Raw genomic sequence first — 24,512 nt, forward strand, 5'->3', positions numbered from 1 at the left:
GTATGGCCATCTATCTTCAGGAGAATAATCCAGCCTCTCTATCTTTGCAAACCCAGCATGAATCACGGTACTTGTACGTATCTTTCACAACTATTTTCTATGGTTCTCGTGAATTCTTTTGTTCTTGAAACATATTGTATTCGTATTCTCTTGTGGTCCTTATCATTGCTTGCTGTACAATCTAATTTGCTTGAGAATCTCAATTCAGGTGCGAGGCCATAAAGGGAGATAGATTTCGATAGCATACATAATTGATGTGTGTGTATATATATTAATATCGAAATAGCTTGGCATTCTTGATGCCCTGCAAAAAGTAGCCGAAAGGCGTTTTACAAGTTTTGGAGAAAGAGAAAAGTGGCACGAGAGGCTATTAAGATAACTTAGAGAGATGCTTTAGCCAGATATCAGAGCCCTTGAGCCTTTCACGTGCCTGTTGTAGCAGAATATTGAATGGGATCCACGTAACCCGGAAAATCTTTGGATCAATCCATGTTTTTGTGTGGTTTTTTAATGGAAAAAGAACTGTGCTTTATGTAAGTTTCGTGCAATTTCTTTGAAAATAGTAGATTATATCATGAGAAATTTACTTTTGGCCTAAAATTTATTTTTTCACCATAGAGCCCACTTTTTTCTAAAGAAAATGAACAAAATTTACACTCTAAATTTGTATGTAACATCACTTTTTTATGAGTAATGTTAGGTTGTCGCCAAGCAGTCCAGGCGTGTTGCTTAAGCAGAACTGAACTTTTTTATTTTTTTTATTTTTCCTTTTCATATTTTCTTAACATCTTTAAAAATTTTTTTAAAATAAAAAAAATCAATACACTAATAATCATTTCCTTAATCAATAAGTAAAAGAAATTAAATACATGAGCAGTCAAAATGAGGGGCAAAATAAGAGGGTATTTTAACATTATTCCTTTTTTATATTAAAGTAATGCACTCTTCATCTTAAATTTTGTTATTTTTTATCTTACTAATTAATGTGGTACATTTTAAATGATTTTATTAGTCAACTACTTCAATAAAATAATAATAATAATAATAATAATAATAAAATTAAAAAAAAATTAAAAATACGACGTACCAATTGATGTTAACAGGAATGATGAAAATCAAAATTAAGAACGTTATTTTCCTTTTTAATACCACACTTCGTCCTGCACTTTTCAACAACATGTGCGTACTTCTCTTTATCCGATTGAGCTGAGCCGACTAGAAACTCTATAGCTTTGCAACAAGCTAGCCAACTTGGACCATTCTATTTCTAATCTTACCGACTTACAACATGTGCTTATATATATCTACACTTCTTTAACATGCATTTTTGACTCTCTGGGAATAAATTAAGCTCTGGGTTTCAAAGCTTCATTGGGCAGAAACCTTGGTGCCGAAATGGACATCAGAAGCTGGTCCTGTTCAGGCAGCAGAGCTATCCAATTGGGGAAGTACTACGAAGAGGTTGAATATTCAAGCCTACCTTCTACCAGATCAAACAAGTTGAGGTGGAAAGTGCTGTGGATGAAGTTCAAGAAACAAAAGAGTAGGATTTTTAAATCTCCAGCTCCAGTTCATATGCCCTATGATCCATACACTTACTCGCAGAATTTTGACCAAGGATCTTCATGGGATGATGAACCCGATACCCTCTCCCGGTCTTTCTCCGTTCGGTTTTCCGATCCTTCCAGTATCTTTCGAAGGGAAAGGGTTGTGTAAGCATTAGCAAAGTTAGAAGGAACTTGGTATGGCAATATTATATGACTCCTCTGTATTTAATCCTGGAATGCAGCATACTATTAAATAGCCTTGAGTATGAACCTCTCTATCTGTGCGTTTGTGCGCTCAATCTCCATTTGATATCCACATAGTAACTTCTTGGCTGAACTGAAATGGTGAGAAAAATCTTTGGCAAACTTTTACTCTCTCTGTATATGTATGGCTGCCTGTATTTATGTGTTTCTTAGGCATTTGTGGGATATTGTTCTTGAACATGCTAGTCTTTGCCTCTATCATGATCAGTTTATTGCCAAGCTTTGCTTCTTTTCCATCTACCCCTATCTTGAGGAGCTTGTAGAGGAGAGAGGCCACCCTCCTTCCCCCATTAGTAGGATCTAAGCATGTTTATTAATGGTTGAACAGGCTGAAGGTTTTGATTGATAACTACAGAAATAAAATACATTAGCAAATGCTAAACCTGTTGGAGAGACAGAAATGTTACCATGGAACATCTTTCATTTGCAACTACTCAAATAGAATATAGGATAGAAACGGCCATCGGTTAGTTCCTTTTACTTTATTCTGCACCAAGTTGAGATTCTTTAGGAGAACTTTGTTCAGATGAACTTCTCATGTTCTGTGGTAGACTATTCATTGATCAGAAGGAATCTTCAAGCATTTTTGCCATGAAGTTGAGAGCTGGTTTGGTACTGATTTCTCAAAAAGAAAATGATAAGAAAAATAAGAGGATTCCCCTTCTATTAATTGGATCACGAGCATAGGTAACATAGAATTTTCAAACATACATCTCAAATTGTAGGGTGGAGATGGCAGCGGATTTCATGATAACTCATGAAATATGAAGTAGATCTTACAACAACACTTAATTGAGTATTTAATGCGATCCAAAAAATCAACATGGGAAGTAATAAATATAGAATCCATTCATTTCTCTGTCACTTAAGGCCTTCAAAATCGGCAAAAACATGAGAAAATTATTTTCAATTCATAGGCATCTGGAAATTGCTTCTGCTTAGGTTTTATTAACTGGGATGAATAATATATCAATTCATAATCATTTAATTTGACCCAATGCTTTTTTAATCATGGTGGCTTATAGCTGGATGCTCTATCTGCTGCCGAAACTCCTAGAAATTGAAGTCATTCTCGTTGAATCTTCTTCATCTTTGAAAAAAGCTCCAAGACTTAACCAGCTGTATAGAAAGCAGCATCCTTATCTTCTGACATATTGATCCAGAAAATTAGAAACGAGCGTTTGACAAACATAGCAACTGATGACAGGCGCAAACTCCGCAAAGGGCTGCTAGCCCACCTAATGAATTTGCAGACAGTACTTAATCCATACAAAATTAAAGGACTAGCCCACATCCGTATAAATTTAAAGAGGTTCCATAGTTATAAATAAAGTTCACATCTTTGAGGATACTTAGAAAGAATATGCTGAATGGTTCCGCATCAATAACCAATTGCAACATGCATGAAAAGGCATGGTTTGGATTGAGAGTTAATCTCATCTTATCATTATAATTTTTATAAATTTTCACATAAAATATAATAAACAACTCAACTTTTTTAAATATCAAAATAATAATAATATTAAAAAATAATATTTTAATAATATTTTATTCAATTTTTAACTTTCATCTCAAATATTTTATCTCAACTCGCTATCCAAACCTAACCTAAGAAACAAACCCTACATCTATTAATTAGCTTATTTGCTTAATTCCTTGATCAGCACGACAGCAAGTCGATGGATCTCGAGCAAGGTAACCATGTTAGTTAGGTCCAACCATAAATGCAAGGCACCTAACAACAGATCGAATAATTGAGGTAGCTTGATGATGAGGGCAAAGGGAGCAAGCTAGCTATCCTGCATGAGAAATGACAACCTTAATTAATATGTAGTACTTCTGTATCAGCTTGATACATGCATAGAATCTTATATATTTTAGGCTATATATGCCACCCCTAGATATATAATTTATTAATTTTTGACTAAAACCATTCTCTTCGATCACATTATCAAAGAGATATCTCTATTAATTAACGTCGTGAGTCAAAGCCAAATACATCGTTATCGGTCCCGGCAATTAAAAAAAGGTGAAGTTTATGTCATGAGTTCAAGCTAATTCTATTAAAAAGAAGATGAGCTCCTTTGCAGTATGTCATTTTTCTGTTGATTGGTAGATGAGTCTTCATGGTTAGATTACCCAACTGTATTACAAAACTCAAATAAACTTCTCTCACGTCTCTACCATCATCATTATTTTGAAGTTTGATAAATTTATTAGGTTTTTAGAATCCTTTCACATACACTTCGGCCACATAAATGATTTGTACATTTTTAAAATATGCGAATTCTGCACTATAAGAAAAGAGCGTCCATAGTAGGCACCCCTTCACCTTCTCTTGGAGATTATCAAGTGGTTTGTAAACCACTTCATGAGCCTTGATGGTTGGCCTAGGAGTGGGCAGCAGGGCCCCACTCCCGCCCCGCATGGAGAGGGCCTAGTAGGGGGGCAGGATGACTCCAGCGAGGGCCCGCCCCCGCTCTACATATATAATTTTTATTTATTTATATATATATAAATAAATATATTGTATGGGGGGCGGGGGAAAAACTCCAACCCCCCTCAAGGTGCCCGCGGGGTGGGGGGCATGGCCTGTCGGGGGTTACACTTAGAGGGCCCTTTCCCCTTTGGATGATACATATATAAAAAAAACGATATCTCTCTCAAATGGTTCTCTTTAATCACGGCATCTAAGCTGTGAAATTTGTGAGTGTTACTCTGGTATTACCACGTAGCACACTCTACCATCGATGCGAAGATCGTGACGAACAACGATGTTGGAGAATCCGTAGAACAACCACACTAGATCTACAATTTACCAACGAGGTAATATCGTTTTCGTTACGTATTCTATCTAGTATTTCTAACATTAGCCTCCTAGGCGCCCATCCCTTGCAAGCCTTTCTTAGCCCAGTTGTTTAAAAACAACACACACACACATATATATTTTAAATAGATGGATTGTTGTTTAAAATATTTTTTACATGTGATTATGGTTATTAAATTGCCTAAATTATTATTTTTTGGCGAATAATAATTGTTTGGGCGAAATGTGATGAATTTTTTGTACATGTACTATGTTTATATGCCAAAGTATGAGCTTATTTTATCACTAATATTTGTTAGGCTAATTTTAGGAATTAGTCTTCAATTTTTTAGAATGTGATAAACTATAGGATTAAGTAGCCCGAGTTTGATTAGTCCATACTTATAATTGACTTAAATTAATTTCTTCGATTTAGGAAAAAATTATTTTTTGCATGTGATTGACTTGATAGATTACTTATCCTAGTGAGAGTATAGTCAAGATTAATTTAGAATTAATCTCCTATACAATATTAATTTGCACGAAAATGAATTAATAATTACACATTGTGGCACAAGAGATAATTAGGAAGCATAGCAAATTTTTAATCTTGCGACATGTATTAATTATTTTTATTCTGACTTAGATTAACGCAGCAAATTTCTTAGATGTGTGTGCAATTAGATGCGTATATATTAGTAACTTTGAGATAATCGAGAAGAAAGCCTAGAGATTATTTATGCAACTTAATCATCGCATTAATCTCCTCCATGAGCAATAGTTGTAAATGAATTAAGATCATTATGAGTGTCAGATAGTCTTAGACCATCATTATTATAAAAATCTCTGAAAACTCTAGAATAAAATTAGAAGCGCGCATGAGACGCATGCACTACAATTTTTCATAGAAGCTGATATAATCAACTGTCAAATAAAGTTAAACCATTATTTTACCACAGAGAATCTTGTGGATAATAACGAAAGTTGCGCGTTGTTTTTGTAATGCAAAAATTAATTGCTTTTATATTTGAAGTTGAGCATTATAATCTTGAAGCAACTTAGATTAACTCACGGATAAATACATAATCTTTGAAACTTGCTAGTATGTCTAGCAAGTAAGACATTAAACATGAGTGTGCAGGAGTGTTGGAGATATTCTTGATTGACACATTCATTTTAAAGGTTTTATCAATGCACCTCTATGTGGTATTAGTATTGGTAATCTTGCTCAAGTTTTATTTCTCTCTAGTGAGAACAAATATGTTCTTGTAGATATATAAACTTAGGAGCACTAATTGAGAGTAATATAATACCAAACACCTTAGAGGTTTGCATGGTAACTGTAGTAAAAATCTGAATACTTAGGTACGATTTAATTATAGCTAAAAATCTTGCTCATGATTGCACTGATGTAAGATAGGTTTTAGGCTAAGATAATTTCTTGCAAAATTTTTTCTTCTCTCTCCTATAGTGGATTGAATAATATGAAAAATATTGGAAGTAAGAAATTGTGATATATCGCTTGTTAGCAGCTAAAACGTCACATACTGCATTTGTTGCACAAAGCGATATTTTTAATTAGCGCTTTTAAATGCGACATTAGTGAAGTCTATAACTAATTTGATTTAAAACTCATTGAAAATAGTAGTGTTAGTGAGAGTTCCAAGAGGTTTTGAAGTTGGATGGTCACTCCTTAACTCTGTGATATTATTTCTCGGGTGGAGAGATAATATATTAAAATGTGCCGTGGAGGCATAGAATAATGGGTGTGAAGCTTGAGAAATTGAAACTTTTCTCGCTAATAAGATCTCTCTCCTTTATTTAGAAGAGTCAAAGAGAAATGACAATATGAACATTTTCTATATGAAAGTTCTTATAGGTGCACACTAGGGACATGAGATAATGAAAATATTATTTCATCATATAAATGCGATCCAATTTTTTTTTTTTTTTAGGAAAATATATTTTCAGTTAAAATAATTTTTTTTTATAAATCGCAATTGTATGAGTTATATGATGAGAGCAATTATCTTGTAGTTTAATGACTTGATGAGAATGGAATTATAAATGAATTATGGCGCAAAGCAGTTGTTACATCATATTTAGGTTGATGTAATAAGGAGTTGCGACCTTAATTCTGATTTGTCGTCCTTAGATCGAGTTCATTTGCCTTTGAGAAAGGCTGAGTGACTATTTTGTGCAAACATGAATTCTATTAAAAATCTAGAGGATCTAAATTAGATCATTTTTTGGTTGAGTCAAGAAAATTACTCGTATTTTCAGCGAGGGTGGGGAATTGTGGTTTTGAGATTTGAGTAACAGTTTCTAGGATATCTTGTCCAAAATTTATAGACAATTAATGAGATAGAAAATACCAAAGAATCTAGTTTTACCTATACTATTTAGTATTTCCATTATAGTTTGCTCATGAGAGATAGAGATTTTGTTTGAGGATAAATATGACTTACTTGATTAAGTGAGTTTGTGATGCGATTGTCGTTAAAAGTAATGACTAGACTATTATGATTATCTATGGGGGCAAAGGCTCTAATCACTTTACTCTTAATGAAAAATAAATTATAGTTATCTCACATGCTTTTGTTGAATACAAGAGATCTGTATGAAACCTTAAAGTCACAAATTAAGTTTGCTGAATGACATTTGTGGTCACTTTATAGATTCTTAAAACTTACAGTAGGATTTACTGACTAAAATCTAAGGTTTATATTTTGCGTTTGGCCTTAAATGAGATTCGCAATGAGTCATCGTTAATTTCATAGTTGTGCAAAGGACGTTTATATATAAACATAAAGTCTCTTGGAAGGCGCATGTTTTGAAAAGTTACTACTCATGAGAATGCCCACGGAGAAAAATGGTCCTAAAACTTCACTTGAGAGTCGTGGTTAGATTATTTTTAGTTGACTATGTGATTTCTCTTCGTCATGGTATTGCTCGTTGTGCACATGATACTGATGTGCTCTATGATCATGTGGCATAGCTGGAAGCTTTTTTTTATGTAAACACACATATTCGCCATAAATTTAAGAGTTATGGTGAAAAAGATATATCGACAGGCTTAGATCAGCTCACTTACATGAGCGATCGCCTTTAGTGCTACAAAGTGGTAGCGAGTAAAGATGAGACAATGTGTCACTCGATACTTGTCCAGAGAGGAATAAGTTGTAAGCCATAAAATATATGTTGTCTTAGTATAAGCTAAGATGAGGTCCATCATATTTAAAATGATTGATGCATGGTTACCCACAATCCATGTAGCCTGTGGTTTAACCAGATGCGAGATCCTCTTTCGCGCTTTAGATAGCGAGCAAATGGAAGAACTCAAGTTAGGCGTTGAGATAGAGACTAGACTAAGATCTGTACGGTGAATTGAGATTAGATATATGCTCTTTTTTTTTAAAAGAGAACTCCACCATAGCATGTATTTCATAGTACATGTGCTTTTGCGACAAACTGTAGAGGTGAGTGAATAAATTCCTAATTTCTCGCCGTGTGAGTTCTGTAGGTCATAATTAATGATCTTAATTTATTTATGCTATGAGACCTTTGACTATGTCACGAGATTAATATTTTAGTAACTGCTACTTTAACATGTTATCTATGACCACGAATTATACGGTTTAAAGAGACATTGCTGGGAAAGCGACTGGACTGGAACTAAATGACATGAGGGCAAATGGAAGACTATTTGGCAACCCATCGATATTGGTGTGTACTCACTACCGGCAAGTTATGTTACTACTTGGAAGTTGCGACATAGTTGTAAGTACATCATACTTTATGGAAATTGAGGATTGCTTTGAGTCATTCAGATTCGAGAGGGATTATGGATGCTTAGTTTGATGTGACCAAATGATTCGGGGCATAACGAGACACTTTTAGGAATGTTTGTTATGCTGGTATTCTCTTGGAGAGATTTGGTATAATGCTTCCCTTTTTCTATTACAGTTGTGTTCAATGGTCGCACAACTTATTTGCCAGTATGAACAAGATTGAGAGATGCAAACTTGAGATTTTGCCCACTTTGTGCGAGTGAAAGATGTAAAAAAGGGGCACTCATAGTGAGCACCCCTTCAACTTCTCTTGGACATTATAAGTGGCTTTTAAACCACTTCATGATTCTTGATGGCTGACCCTTAATGGCTAGTTGGAGGTTACACTTAGAGAGGCTATTTACGAAGCCCCTCCCCATTTGGATGATACACTTGTATAAAAAAACGATCTCTTTCAAATGGTTTTCTCTAGTCCCGGCATCAAGACTGTAGAATTTATGAGTGTTATTCTGGTATTACTACGTAACACACTCCACCATCGATATGAAGATCGTGGACGAACAACGACACTAGAGAATTCGTGGAACAATCACACTAGATCTATGATTTACCAACGAGGTAATATCACTTCCGCTATATATTCTGATCTAATATTTCTAACATGCACATTAATTTAAGAAAAAAATAGACAAACCTAATATCTAACATTACTCATTTAACTAATAACTAAGGAAATATTAAATTTAAAAATTTTATTTAATTTTAACAAGTATAGCTCAGTAATAGACGAATTGTTAAGGATACAAAGCTTTAATTATAATCTTGGGATTTGATTCTCTCAATACATACGTACGTAAGTACGATTAATGTTACATATAGTCGTGGAGTGTCTAAATACCGTATAATTCTTTAAAAAAGAATGAGATATATTATTAAAAAATTATTATTTATTTATTTAATTTTATATGGATTCGTATTTACTAATTTTTTTTAAAAAATTGAGCAACACTTGCGCAGAAGCCTTCGATAAAAGGGAGGAAAAGAATAAGTTTTGAGGTAAAGTTATAATATATATTAGTTAAGAGAAAACCTTCAAAACGGTTGGATGTGTATTTCTCATTTACACCAACTAGTAAAAATCCAACATATGGTAGCCTTATCATATTTATAGTGGATGCACATCCAGTTAAACCCCCTCTCCCTTTTCCCCTATTCCTTCTCTCTTTCCAGTACCTTCTTCATCTTCATTTTCATCTTCCTCGTTTTCTTTCTCAACCAACCAGCCTTTTGCTGGAGCAGATCTATAGTGCATAAGCAACAGAGCATTTGGCAGAGGAGCAGCAGATGCAACAATAGATTCATCATCAATAATTTTCTCCCTTTCTCCTTTCCTTTTTCTCCTTTGTAATTTTTGTCCCTCTCTCTCCTCAAAGCACTCAAAGCAACTGCTATTTTTGCCCTTTTTTTTTTTTTTAAATACCTAAAACCAATATTGCTCAATATCCATTTCTATGAAATACTGATAGCCTGAACTTTGAAAGCTTAAATCAAGAAACAAACAAGTGACAATTACTTTTATACGAAACTAGAAAATTCAAACCATATTTCATCCACCAACCTTAATAAACAAAAACAATTTGGCTTCAAAATATGACATAAATTTAATTGATCAAAAGAAGTAACTGCATAACTCAGTAATCTACTCAATCTAGTATTATACACAACTTGAGAGATCGTATATTGTTAGGTACCTAAAAGCCCCAACTCTAACCCCCATGGATTTTGATGGAAGATTCGACTTCAAATGAAAATACCCTCACCTCTCGTCAATGCCCACAGCTCTCTCGATCGAGTTTGAGGGGAGCAACAATAAGAGATTTGACGAAGGAGAACAGGTTAGGGGGAGGGAGGGGGAGGGCAGGGAGGGGGAGAGAGCGAGAGCGACGGAGGGTGGGGGATAAATCAGAACTGTAAAAAAAAAATAATTATCTGCATGAGTCAATGTTATAATTTACTACACTTATTACGTGGTAAATTATGATTTGTTTGGTGTAAATTGACACTGGTCACCCGACCGGTTTGAAGTTGCACTCATTAGTTAAAGGGCGATTATGCAAATCAGCCAAAACTAGTAACCTTCTTCCTCAAAAACACACACTGACACTCTCTTCTTCCTACCAACTAGGACTTTAGGGTTCGTGCCCTCTAGATTTTCCCAAATCTAATATCTATACCCTCCACGAAGTCACAGTTTTACCTAAATTTCTCTTCAATGGCGACGGAGCTAGTTATCAGCACAGACGGAGTCCGGAAGTTCTTCGATGACCTAGAAGCCCAAAAGACTATTCTGTCCTCCTGCACCCAGCTATTCACAACCCTGTCCAATCGCTTCACCTCCCTCAAAGATTCCCTATCCCTGAAATCCCAGTCCTTGGAATCCAAAATCCAAGCCCTGGAATCCACTTCTCGGGAAACGCTCGAATCCCTCTCCCACCGCGAGGATTCAATTCTCGAGCGCGAGTCCTCGGCAGCCGCCCGCGTTGAGGAGCAGCGGGAGGCCGCCCTGGCAGAATTCGATAAAACCGTTTCCGGGACCGCTGAGTTGTCCGAAACCCTGAAATCCCTTTCCCGGAAAATGGATTCCTCGGGGCTGTTGAGGTTCATTGTGTCGAAGAGGAAAGAGTCGGTGTCGTTGCGGGCGGAGATTTCGAAGGCGATAGCTGAGGCAGTGGACCCACCGACGCTGGTTTTGGATGCCATGGAAGAGTTTCTGGGTAAGAAATCGGCGGATAGGCGATGGGCTTGTGGAATGCTGGTTCAGGCGCTGTTTCCGGACAGTTTTTGGAAGGGGAAAAAGAATAACGGCCCGGAGTTTTCGAGCAGTGTGGTGGAGAGGGTGGCGGGGATTTTGGAGCTGTGGAAGGGACAAATGGACGAAGAAGGTGGGGCATTGGGCGCGGCCGAGGCTGTCATGCTTTTGCAAATGATTGTTGGTTTCGGGTTGAGGTCGACTTTCGATGAGGAGTATTTGAAAAAGCTGGTGGTGGAGTTTGCCGCCAGGAGGGATATGGCAAAGCTCGCGGCTGCGTTAGGATTTGGAGAGAAATTGGGAGGTTGGTATTGACTTGCTTATGGCTAATTGTTTGTTTTATATTAGAAGTTAGAACTACATGATATCTTACTTTATTCGTGATTTACCATTTACTTCCACTTTGTATTTCAAAGTCCTTATTGGGTGAAGACTAATTCGTGCATAAGGTGAACCTTTAATTCAGAAGCCATTGCTTTAGAATGGGTGTTTGCATCTTATAACGTGATGGCATTATAGTGCATTTGAACATTTTATTGCTTTTTTGTGTTTCATTTTCTATGTCATATATGACCTAAATGGAGCTGTTACAAACATTGTTGCACTGGGTGATATAACAAACGATGAAAATTAGAACCAGCAATGTAGCGAAATCTTTTTTTGATAAGCAAGAGATAAATTTTACTGATATGAATGAAATAGGCAAAGTCCGTGTACACAGGAAGCATACAAGAGAACACATAAATACATTCTAAGAGCCAGAAATTAAAACCAGAAAGTCATGGACATTGTTTTTATTAAGCACAATAGCTGAAAATCAAAGCAATAAAGTGTGTAGGAAAAATTTCTGAAGCTCCGCTGTTGTACGTTCCTTATCTTCGAAGCACCGTGCATTCCTTTCCAACCAAGTACACCACATAATGCACAACGGAATCATCTTCGACACAGCCGCCCTTGGGGACATCCTTAAATCCCTGTCCAACAAGCTAGTAAATCCACTACCCTCAATGGCATTACCCAAGCTAAACCAACTCTTTTAAGTATCTCATCCCATAGCACTCTTGTCACTTCACAATGCAATAATAAATGATCCACTGATTCACCATGCTTTTTACACAAATGGCATCAATCCATCACAATGAGCCCCCTGTTACTCAAATTATCCGTGGTCAAAATATGCCCAAGAGAAGCAATCCATACAAAAAAAGCTACATTGGAAGGCACACGTGACCTCCAAATACTCTTCCATGGAAAAAGGAAAATTATCTTGTGGTGCCAATAATTTGTATACGACCTCACTATAAATTTCTTGCTACCATTAGGCCTCCACTGCATCCTGTCCCCCTGTGCCGAGATATCAAGCTGAAGAATTTTGAAACAATATTCAATTCCCAATCATGAATATCCCTATTAAAGAGGACATTTCACTGGTGAGAACCGTGAGAAAATGCAATCAGATCTGCCACAAAAGCATCCTTCTTAACTGCTGCGATAGAGAGCTGGAAAAACCCTATCAAGAGTTCTATCACCACACCAAACATCATGCCAAAACTTGATTATGGAACCCTCGCTGCCACAAAACAGATTTGAGTTTCAAAACTCTGCCAGCCCCTCCTAATAAATTTCCATAAGGCTGTGCCACATCCCCTTCCCCCCCCCCCCCCCCCCCCCCCCCCCCAACAACAAAACAGATTTGAGCCTTCCTTCCAAAGCGCATCCCCCTCCAAGTGATATCTCCACAACCATTTCCCTAATAGAGCTTTATTGAATGTCCTCAAATTGCACACCAGATAGGAGAGCAAATTTTAGTCCAATTAACAAAACGAAATTTTGCTTCTTCCCCCACTCCACCCCACAAAAAAGCCCTGAATAGCTTCTCAATCCTATTAGCCACCCCTGTAGGTAAAAGAAATAGAGATAAAAAAATAGGTGGGGAGATTAGATAAAGTACTCGTAATTAATGTGAGTCTACCCCATTTTGATAAATATCCATTTCCAGCCTGCCAACTTTTTATTAACTTTCTCTATAACCCTATCCCAAATATCTGTAGCCGCCCCCAATGGGAGTCCCAAATATTTCATAGGCAAAGAAGACACTTTACAACCTAGGAGACTCGCCAAGTTAGTGATGCTAGGCACGGGCCCCATGGAAACCATCTCGGACTTACCAAGGTTCACTTTAAGACCTGACACGGCTTCAAAGCATAATAAGATTGCCCGTAAGGCTTGAATCTGGCCACGATCGACATCACAAAAGAGAAGAGTATCATCTGCGAAAAGGAGATGTGAAATTATAATAGAGTCGTTGGTACCTTTTCTCACCGAGAATCCAGATAAGAAACCTCCCCCAACAACAGCCTTTGCCATCCGACCAAGTGCCTCTGACAATAACAAAGAGAAAATGAGGCAATGGATCCCCTTGCCTCAAACCATGGGAATTGTTAAAAAAAACAATAGGGGTGGCATTAACTAGCACTGAGAAGTGAGCGGTAGTAACACAATGCCGAATCCATGAGATCTACCTATCTCCAAATCCACACCTCCCGAGCAAGTAGAAAAGAAATTCACAGTTCACATGTTCATATGGCTTTTCCATGTCAAGCTTGCACAAAACCTAGAACTCCTTCCCTCAACCTAATATCCAAGTACTCATTGGCTATGAGAACCGAATCAAGAATTTGCCTCCCCCAAACAAATGCATTTTGAGGCTTAGAAATAATTTGTTCCATGACCAAGCTTAATCGATTAGCAAGAACCTTCGAAATAATCTTGTATACCCCACTCACGAGACTTATAGGACAAAAATCCTCAATTTCCCTTGCCCCATGTTTCTTCGATATGAGAGCAATGAAGTCACATTGAGGTATTTCTCAAACTTCTTAAAGGAGTGGAATTCAAGGAACACCCACATAACATCACATTTCACAATCTCCCAACAAGCGTGAAAAATCCCATCGAGAAGCCACTAGGACCCGGTGCTGTCTTTGGCCATACCACCAATGACTTTATAAATCTCATCTTCTTCAAAGGGTCTTTCCAACCAGCGTGCACTCTGCGGATCAATAGACTCAAACAACAAACCATGAACGTTTGGCCTCCAATTAGCCGGTTCCGTGAGGATGTTCTCATATTGATGCACTATATGGTTCTCGATCTCTGAGGTGGTAGAGAGCACTTGATTACCTGAATGAAGTAACTCAGTAGCTGTTGCGTTGATGTGAATTAGCCATTTTATAGAAAAACTTCGTACTTTTGTCGTCTTCTTTTAGCCAAAGGGCCATGGATTTTTGTCGCCACGAAGTCTCCTCCATTAACAACACCCTTTCCAATTTAGTCATAACCACGCTCTTCCTCAACAATACCTCCTTCGAGGTTTCTCCCATCAACTCCCTCCCCTCTAAAGCCTGCAGCTCCTTTATAAGGGAAGTCTTCTGATTGTCAACATTTCCAAAAACGTCTAGATTCCACTTCTTTAAGTCTTGCTTCAAAGCTTTAAGTTTTCCTGCAAGAATGAAACTAGGAGTGCCTGTGAACTGATAAGAAGACCACCAAGATCTCACCTTCTTTGTAAAGCCATTAGCAGCTAGCCACATATTTTCAAACTTAAAATATCGGTGTCCCCCATGAATGCCTCCACAATATAATAGAATAGGAAAGTGATCCAAAAAGTGGGCCTCCCATGAAGGAGAAACGAGAAACTTATCAGCCTTGACCAAACCTGACTATTGGACCATGTGAACTTACCCCCCGACAAGAAGCAGATCCATGAGATCCAAATCAAATATGAACGCTGAAAACTCTTCCATGGCCAAGGAGTTGCGATAAATCCCCGATCGCTCACTAGGAGAATGGTAATATTGAAGTCCTCACCCATACACCACGGCACATCCCATAAATAGTATAAACCCGCAAACTCCTTCCATAGCCTTCTCCTATCTCTATCCATGTTTGGCCCATAGGTGCCTACAAAAGCCCACTCCCATCCATCTTCAACATTTTTAAATAAACTAGCGACCAAGAAATTCCCAATACATTCCTCAACTGTCTCCACCACTCTTTTATCCCACGTTAAAAGAACACTGCCTGAAGCCCACTGAAAAGCCAAATAAGACCAACCTACAAAAGAACACCCCCACAAACTATGAATGATTCTTCTATTAATAACATGCAATTTTGTTTCTTGAAAACACAAAGCATCAATCTTCCACGTCCGCAATAATGATTTTATGCAAAGGCGCTTGTTGCGATCATTAAGCCCCCGCATGTTCCAAGAAAGGATCTTAGGTTTCATTAACAAAAAGAGCACCCCTCCCTTTCAATCTATCCCTTCCGCCACTCCCCTTTTTTGCTTCATAATTAATTAGTGAAATCTTGAATCACTATAACCATTGTTTTATGTGGATGGCTTCATTTCCTTCCTGGAAAACCTATTTTGGGTTATGGTAGTTATGGCGACAATGCAAGATGACTAATGTCCCACAATCTTGCTTGACAAATGCTATGTAAGATGCAATGTGTTAAGAGGAATGGACAAAGATAAAGCACTGGGTCCAAACGGCTTTTCCATGACATTTTTTCAGGCATGTTGGGACATAGTTAGGGAGGACATCATGAAGGTTTTTATTGAATTTCACTCATTTATGAAATTTGAGAAAAGCCTTAATGCTAAATTCATTGCGCTTATCCCTAAAAAGGTTGGGTATGAGGAGGTGAAGGATTTTCGACCCATCAGTCTTGTTAGTGGTGTGTACAAGATTATCTCACAGGAGCTCGCTAAACGTTTGAGTGTGGTTATGGGGAAGATCATCACAAAGTCCCAAAATGCATTTGTCAAGGGAAGATAAATACTTGACTCTGTTCTCATTGCTAATGAATGCTTGAAGAGTGGAATTAAAGGCAGTGTTCCAGGCATCCTTTGCAAATTGGATATGGAGAAGATTTTTGACCACATCAATTGGGATTTTTTGATATATATCCTCGTTAGGTCTAGTTTTGGGAATAAATGGTGTAAGTGGATGAAGCATTGCATATCTTCAGCTAGATTTTGAGTAATTGTTAAGTGCACCCCAGCTGGTTTTTTTAACAGCTCTCAGGGGGATCCTTTATCCTCTTTTCTCTTTGTTTTAGTTATGGATATGCTGAGTAGAATGTTGAAGGCGGCGGAGGATAAGGGCTTTATCTCGGGCTTCTCAATGTGGAGAATCAGCGGATCACCTTCTTCTTCATTGTAATGTGTCGAAGGCTTCGTGGGATGAGGTTTTTGCCAAGCTTGGCATTGCTTGGGTGATGCCCAAGAGTGTGGTGAATCTTTTGGCCTGTTGGAGAGGGATTCAAGGAAATCATCAAATAGCGGCTGTTTGAAAGATGGTTCCTCTGTCTCATGTGGTGTAATTGGAATGAGAGGAATAGTCGCTGTTTTGACAATAGAGAACACTTAGTGGATGGGATTAGAGCTTTCTTTTTTCGTACTTTGTTGCTTTGGGCTTCGGTTATTGTAATGGATGGGTTCAATCCCAATGACTTTCGTGCTGTTTTTCAGCTTTAGCTTGTAATTTGGTGTTTTCTCTTGTATACTTCCTGTATACTTGGGCTCTGCCTAATTACGTGATTTCAATAAATTTCTTACTTATAAAAAAAAATGTAAGATGCAATCCAACTATATATTTGTGAGTTGACCAACGTGTGCTTTACTGTACTTGAATAGTTAAATGAAATAGCTCTCAATGTCTTATTCTCATTACGATAAAGATAATCATCTAACCATTATGAAGTTACTGGGAGAATTATATTGTTACAAATGAGTATTGTCATGTCAATTCTAATAGATTTCATTATACATTGAAATATCAAGTTGATATGAGAATCACTGACTGTGGAAATAATTTGGCTGGTATGGTTTCAGATGAGCTCTCTTTTAAAATTTTTAGGTGAAAACAAAATGTAATCCTCCATGGAGTCTGGAAGAAATATACTATCATTGTACATTGTTGTAAATCTTGTGGTGTGATAAGTCCCTAGTTATCTTCTAAAATATAAAATTATATTTAGTGAAGTTACAATGTTGAAAAAGGCTTCAAATAAATAAAAAATGAATATATAAGAGTAGGTTTGATTGGACCTTTATTTTTTACTTGTTTGTGATAGGCCGTAATGTTTCCTTTTCCATGTGCTTCTTTTCATTTGACTATATCTCCTTTATAGTGACTCCGTAGATAATCATAGTGACTCCTGAGATAATCTATGTATCCAAATTAAATACGAATTGCTTCATTGCTAATTTTTTTGGATGCCCAACTTTCATTAATTATTTCTGTTGCATCCTCTTTGTTAAAGAAATTTCTTCTAACTACAGAGATTATTGATGAACTGGTGAAGAGTGGTAAAGAGATAGAGGCTGTGTATTTTGCTTATGAGGCTGGTTTGACTGAAAGATTTCCTCCGGTTTCTCTGATCAAGTTGCACCTCAAGAACTCCAAAAAGAATGCTAGCACCATATTGAAGAATGGCAATAATAGCATGGCTGCAACAGTATGTGTAACACCTGCAAATTTAAGTTTGCCAATAATTTATGTTGTCACATTAGAGTTTATGTACTTGTTACATGATTCCTTACTATAAATCAACCTTTTAGGAGGAGTCGAGCACTCTGGAGTTGAATTCCATTAGAGCAATCATCAAATGTGTTGAAGACCACAAGCTTGAATCAGAGTTTTCCCTCGATAGCTTGAGGAAGCGGGTTACTCATCTGGAGAAAGCCAAGGCAGAACGGAAGAAGAGTTCGTCAGCAGCTGGTAAGCCACAAAATAAGCGAGCTTATGGTGCCAGTGGTGGCCGGGGCAGCGGACCACCTTCTTTCCGTCCATCCAAAGCAGCCAAATTTAGTAATACCTACCCTTCCTCCTTCAGCCGGAGGAACCAAGCTCCTCCTGCACAAAGCCCAACTGCAAGATATACTGGACCATATAACTATCCTAGCCATAGTGTGTACGAGGGTCCCAGTGCAACCCCTTATGCTTCCAGCTACGGTGTGCCCCACAGTCAAAGTCCTGCAATTCCCAGACAACAACACTACTCACTTCCTGTTGACAGCATAAGCGCTGCTGGGTATCGGGCTGGTGGTTCTTATGGAGCCCAGACTAGCTATGGTGGTTATGATTACAGTAATGCTGCCCCACCCTCTTACCAACCTTCATCATATACACAATAATTCAGAAGCAGGAATAGCTAGATGTTAGAGATTGTTTTTTTTTGTTTGTTAGTTGCAGAGGGGCTCCTCGTTTGAGAATGCTGTTTTATCTTCTTTTGTTTCCTTTGTTTTTGGCTGCCCTCCTTGGTGGTTTGACCGGGAATAACTCAAGGCTCCCCATGGATTATATACCTTAAATGAAGTAAAGGTGGATTTGATTATCATGAATCCACAGATTTTTGTGGATTTTTTTTTTTTTTTTTCCTCGGAGGTTATTTGTTTGCAATACTTTTCCCGGTGAAATTTAACATTTCCAGTTTGGTTGAAAGGTAGGTGCTGAATGGCGAATACTGGTCGGTGGTTTTGGCTGAGATCGAGCTGTGGGGATTTTACCCAAATGATTGTTCCCGTTTACCGGAGATATGCTGCATGCATCTTTTCTTGAACAATGTCACCATTAATCCTCAATCTAACCATCAAACAACAATTCTCAATCTGTTCATGCTATTTTCAACAAAACGAAGGAGAGCCTAGATAATCATTGAACAAACGTGGAGTACTTTAGAGATCCATTGCTATGGTCACTGGATGTGTGCGGAAACTTTAGAGAACCGCCGTATGAGTACTGGCATGATAAGGGCTGAAGACTTGCTCAAAGATCAACTACAGACCACTCTCTTCCTCGAAAAGCCAATACTTCCTCCAGTAGCATTCAAAGAGACAAATGAAATTTTGACCTCGGCTATGAAAAATACTCTTACAAAACATTTGGGCAAAGGCAAGGCAGTTACTATCAGCACTAAAAGTGGGAACAAAAAGGAGTGTTGTATAAAAAAATCTTTTCAGTCAGTTCTACCGAGCTCTCGATCAGGCAAGATGACGACAATGTTTAATTTCCTGTAAATCAACTCCTTCGCTCAGAAAGAATGGACCCAGTTGTGGACTTCGTACCACCACGTGGCATCCTCCAAAGCCTTCAGCAAACAAAACTATCAGCTTCTTTTAATGAACATAATCATCCGGTTCCCAATATCCCCTCACACCTGTCAGATGATGTTAGCCTCTCTTTAATTCAAACCCGCCTCCTAGCTGAAATTGTCAACCCTTGTCCCCAAAAGGAAATCTCCATCCTTCCATCTGAAGTCAACCCAATATCTCAAACTCCTCCCCTAGAGCTTACAAGCCCAACCCCAATCCGGCCTGAGACCAACCCTTTCTTCCTTAACCAAGTAGCCTAACTCCAAACCAACAGAGGCCCAATCCTCACTGACCTGTCCAAACCAAACCAAACCAAAATCTCTCCCTTTTGGTTAGCCCATCCGGACGTGCATGCATTGCCTTCAATACCTTTCAACTCAATCCAGCCCCATCCCTCCCTAATTCCTAACTCTTTCCTCTTCGACCCATCCATCAGAGCAATAACCAAACCCTAAAACAGGGGAACATGGCTTCGGCATTCACAGTTCCTACATCTTCCCCAGCCTCGTCCAATGAGTCAACTAGAAAGAGGAAAATCATCAATCCGGTAAAGCCAGTCTCTCAATACCCGCACAAAAAAGTCATTCTATCTTCCACTGTCACATTGGCCGAATCTGAGATGGTCAACAAGGAGCATGAAGGAATCCCTTTTGCAGTTGGGCCACATATTTCTACAGATAACCCTCAAGAATTCAAGGTTGTGCTGCACATCTCCACAGAATGCCCTCCAACCTGTAAAGCAAAATTGGAACGCCGACAGCGTAGGAGCAAAAGGAACAGCTCAGCCGCCCATTATGCTCCGTACCAGAGGCAAGCCTTGACAGTTTCGGATAATAAAGTCCAGACTCAAACCGTGAGTTTTTTTCCCATTAATCCAATGACTAGAGTGGCAGGGTCCTCACTGCCACCAAAAAATCCATGAGGCTCCTTGCTTGGAACTGCCGAGGTATTGCCCGACCTCGTGCAATTAGATCCCTCAGGGCAAATATCAGGATCTATAATCCTGAAGTTATTTTTCTTTCAGAAATCTTATTATCTCCTAGTGATAATGAACGTATTGTAAATATGCTGGGCTTTTCATTTTTTGTCCACTCCCCACCTACTAGAAAATGGAGAGGCCTTTTGTTAATAATCGTCCTGGATTCGATACAGAACTTGTGAATATTTCTAGCAATATGATATCCGTGTTAGTTTACTCTGATCCCACTCATATGCCATGGCTTCTGAATCTTGTTTATTGTCCAGTCCCATTCAGTAAAAAACATCAATTTTGGGATCTTCTTAGCTTGACTATTGAGTCCTTTTCTAAGCCTTCTCTTGCAATTAGGGATTTTAACTCGATCCTCTCTCAATCAGAAAAATTAGGGGGAAAATTTTTTGTTCAATCCTCTAAACTGAAAGGGCTTCCTCTTTTCATGAATAGATTTGGGTTTGTTGATATCGGTTTTAATGGTCCAAAATATACTTGGTCAAACAAGAGAGATGGTCACAATCTCATCAAAGAAAGACTAGATAGAGGAATCGCCAATTTAGCTTGGCTTGATCTGTTCCCACATGCATCTATCACTACTCTCTCACCCGTGACTCATCTGATCATGCTCCAATCTTACTGGACTCATCCAATAGAAAGCCTTTTCCTAAAGCTTTTAGATTTGAGGAGTTTTGGTTGAGGGACCCCTCTATTTTCATAATTATTAAAAAAGCATGGAATTGCAATTTCACAGGAACCCCCTCTTTTATCCTCCCAAAAAAAAAAAAAAAAAAAAGCCCTTCGAGAGTGGAAAATCAAAAACTTTGGCCATATTCAATCTCAAACAAAAAATCTTTCTGAGATTCTTTCCTCAATTCAGAGTCAAGAACAAATACCCTCTTCCATCTCTTTGGAATCGGACCTACAAGCAAATCTTCGTGAACTCCTTCTTAGGGAAAAACCTTTCTGGCGTCAAAAATCTAGAGTGACTTGGCTCACTACTACAGATTTAAATACTAAATTTTTTCATGCTTCTACTGTGATCAGACGTAGAAGTAATAATATTGAATGCATTAAAATGGGAAGAAATCAATGGTCCTTTGATCCATCCATTATCTCTGCAGCCATTCTGGACCATTTTCAAAACATTTTCAAATCTTCCAATCCTACACCATCTGTAGATCTGGATCATCTCTTTCCGAGCAAAGTCACTGATGTTGAAAATGATTTCCTTTGCCATATTCCTTCTGATGAGGAAATTTCCCTTGTTGTTAAAGCACTTCCCTCCTCAAAAGCACCAGGTCCCGATGGGTTTACGGGCCTTTTCTTCAAAAAATTTTGAGAAATCATCAAATCTGATATTCTGGCCACCGTTAAAAGTTTCTTCATTCACGGGAAACTTCTAAAAGAGCTTAGTCATACCGATTTGGTTTTGATTCCCAAGGTGGAAAATCCAAATGACATCAATCAATTTAGACCTATTAGCCTTTCAAATGTTTGCTATAAAATTATAGCAAAAATTCTTGCCAACAGGTTTAAAGCTATCTTGCCAAATATCATCTCCTCATATCAATCTGCTTTCTTGCCAAGTAGACTCATTCAAAAAAACACGATCTTGGCTCAAGAGATTTTTCACCTTATGAAAAAAAGAAGAACCAGAACTTGTACTATGGCTATTAAAATTGATATGGCGAAAGCTTTTGACTCTATGGAATGGACATTCATCCTAGATATTCTTCATCACATTGGTTTCAATCATAAATGGATTTATTGGATTAAAGAATGCATTTCTACTGTTTCCTATTCAATCATTATCAATGGGTCCCCACATGGTTTCTTTCAACCCTCGAGAGGATTAAGACAGAGAGATCCTTTATCTCCCTTTCTTTTCATTCTTGGCACCGAAGTGCTTTCTACACTCACCATCCATAAAGAAAACCTTGGCTGTCTTAGAGGCATAAAATTGTCAAGAGTCTCCCATTTGCTCTTTGCTGAAGACCTGTTCCTTTTCGGTACGGCAAATTCTCAAACTGCCCAAGCCTTTGCTGATTGTATTGCCACTTACAACTCCTGGTCAGGGCAAAATATCAATCATAGGAAATCCTCTATTCACTTCAATGCAAACATCAATCCTGATTCCATTAATGTAATTAAAAATTTCTTTGACTTCAGAACTTCTTCTCCAAACTCTAAATATTTGGGCCTGCCCCTCACTAATGGTGTTGAAAAGAAGAAATTCCTATCTGACTTCATTGAAAAGTTAGGTCAAACTTCAAGGTTGGAAGACAAAGATTCTTTCTCAGGCATCAAAAACTGTCCTTATCATATCGGTGGCAAGTTCTTTGCCCTCTTATGCCATGTCCACCTTTCTCTTCCCAAAGGAAATGGAAAAAAAAATTGATACTTTGTTAAGGAGGTTCTGGTGGGTGTATGAAGACCACCAAAAAAAGAAGTTTACCCTAGAATCTTAGAATTCGATTTGTTTGCCTAAATCCATGGGTGGCCTTGGCTTGAAACAAACTTCCATCTTCAATTCAGCCCTCATTTCCAAACTAGCATGAGCTTTCATCAATGGATCTACCATCCTTTGGAAAGAAGTTCTTTCTAAGAAATACCTAAAATCAAATTCCTTTCTAGAGGTATCCCCGAAGTCATCGGACTCCAGATGTTGGAAAAGTCTTTTAAAACAAAGAGATTTCTTACGATCTAGTATTTGTTATCAGATCAATAATGGAGCCACCACAAGAGTTTGGATTGATCCCTAGATTCCCACTTTGCCAACTAGTATACCTCAACTGCATCCCACTAATACTTTTGTTGATCACTCCACGACTGTTTCAGAGCTCATCCTAGAAGAGCCAAGACGTTGGAACAACATTCTCTTGAATATTCACTTCTCAGAAAATACTATCAAAGAAATCCAAAAAATTTCCTTAACCAACCATAACTTCCAACATATACCTGAAAAAATCAAATGGCTTCATCATGTTTCTGGAAAATTTTCTGTAAAATCAACCTATGCAGCCTTGGTTCATCAGAATGGCATTTCTTCTACTAGAAACCTGCCCATCAATTGAAAGACCCTCTGAAAGATAAAATATACTTCCCATTCAAAATAAATACCCCAAAAGAAAGAGCTCCATCATCGAAATACCCTCCCTCACCTCTGGTTACGTTTGGGTACTAAGAGTACCTCAAATACTCTCACTACTATTCTTTATTTTATTATTACTTTTCACCTACTTTTTTACTATTCATTACTTTTTTACCTACTATTTATTATTCTATTATTACTTTTTCACTACTTTTTTACTATTATTCATAAACATTCTCAACACTTCTCAAATATTTTCACTACCCAAACGTAACTCTAAGTATCTATCTGCTTATGACACAAAAAGTGTCCTTTTTAGGTACAGTGCCTGGGACTTGTTTAACATTATAAAGTTCTGAAAGGGATATGACTCCCAGGAGTTGCCGGGTTGGTTGGTTGGCAATTATTCTTTATTTATTTATTTATTTATATTGTCATTTACCAAATGTGAAAAACAACGGGCTTCTCATTTGGTTGTTATATTCATTGGCTGTACACAATTTGCTTTGGCATTAAAAAGGACTCTTCTTTGATGCAACCGTTCTTGTGCGTAAGCAAATTAAGTAAATTATTTTATAAATAAATTTAATTAAATGTGATGCCTCATATTTATTTTATAATAAAAAATATTAAATTGATCTTATCATATTAAATAAATAAATAGATAGATAGATAGATACCAATATATTACAATGATGCTTGAATGAGATCAAGCCAATATTAATAGATCTAAATTGTTTCTCATCAAGGAAATAACTAGAAGCATGCATGCTACAAGCCGTATCAGACGCTTTGGTTTTAAATATTATATTGATTAGGAACAAACAATAAAAAGCCATTAATTACCACATTAAATTGATTATGCATGTGTTCTAATCAGAGCCAAGGAATCAGAGGACCACTTCATGAAAGATTGCCGTTCTTACATGACCGTCTGCTGCTTTGATTAATCTCAAATAAATGCAGTACCGCGTGCGTGCATGCATACATACATACATACATACATATATATATATATATATTATATATGGACCGTACTACTGTGACTAATGATTTAACTAAAGAAG

The 24,512-nt window shown here is 37.6% G+C and overlaps 2 protein-coding genes across 2 annotated transcripts; both read left to right on the forward strand.

Moving 5' to 3' along the window:
- The first annotated feature begins 1,395 nt into the window (after positions 1-1,395).
- On the forward strand, positions 1,396-1,716 carry LOC121249490. Its single transcript, XM_041148195.1, has one exon. The coding sequence runs from the start codon at positions 1,396-1,398 to the stop codon at positions 1,714-1,716; it is 321 nt and encodes a 106-aa protein (XP_041004129.1).
- Positions 1,717-10,557: 8,841 nt separating this feature from the next.
- Positions 10,558-18,624, forward strand: LOC121250048 (FRIGIDA-like protein 4a). Its single transcript, XM_041148960.1, has 3 exons — positions 10,558-11,521; positions 17,570-17,745; positions 17,849-18,624. The coding sequence occupies exons 1-3, from the start codon at positions 10,681-10,683 to the stop codon at positions 18,422-18,424; spliced, it is 1,593 nt and encodes a 530-aa protein (XP_041004894.1). The 5' UTR covers positions 10,558-10,680; the 3' UTR covers positions 18,425-18,624.
- Positions 18,625-24,512: the final 5,888 nt, after the last annotated feature.

Source organism: Juglans microcarpa x Juglans regia, chromosome 2D (assembly GCF_004785595.1).
Source record: "Juglans microcarpa x Juglans regia isolate MS1-56 chromosome 2D, Jm3101_v1.0, whole genome shotgun sequence".
Classification (NCBI taxonomy): Eukaryota; Viridiplantae; Streptophyta; class Magnoliopsida; order Fagales; family Juglandaceae; genus Juglans; species Juglans microcarpa x Juglans regia.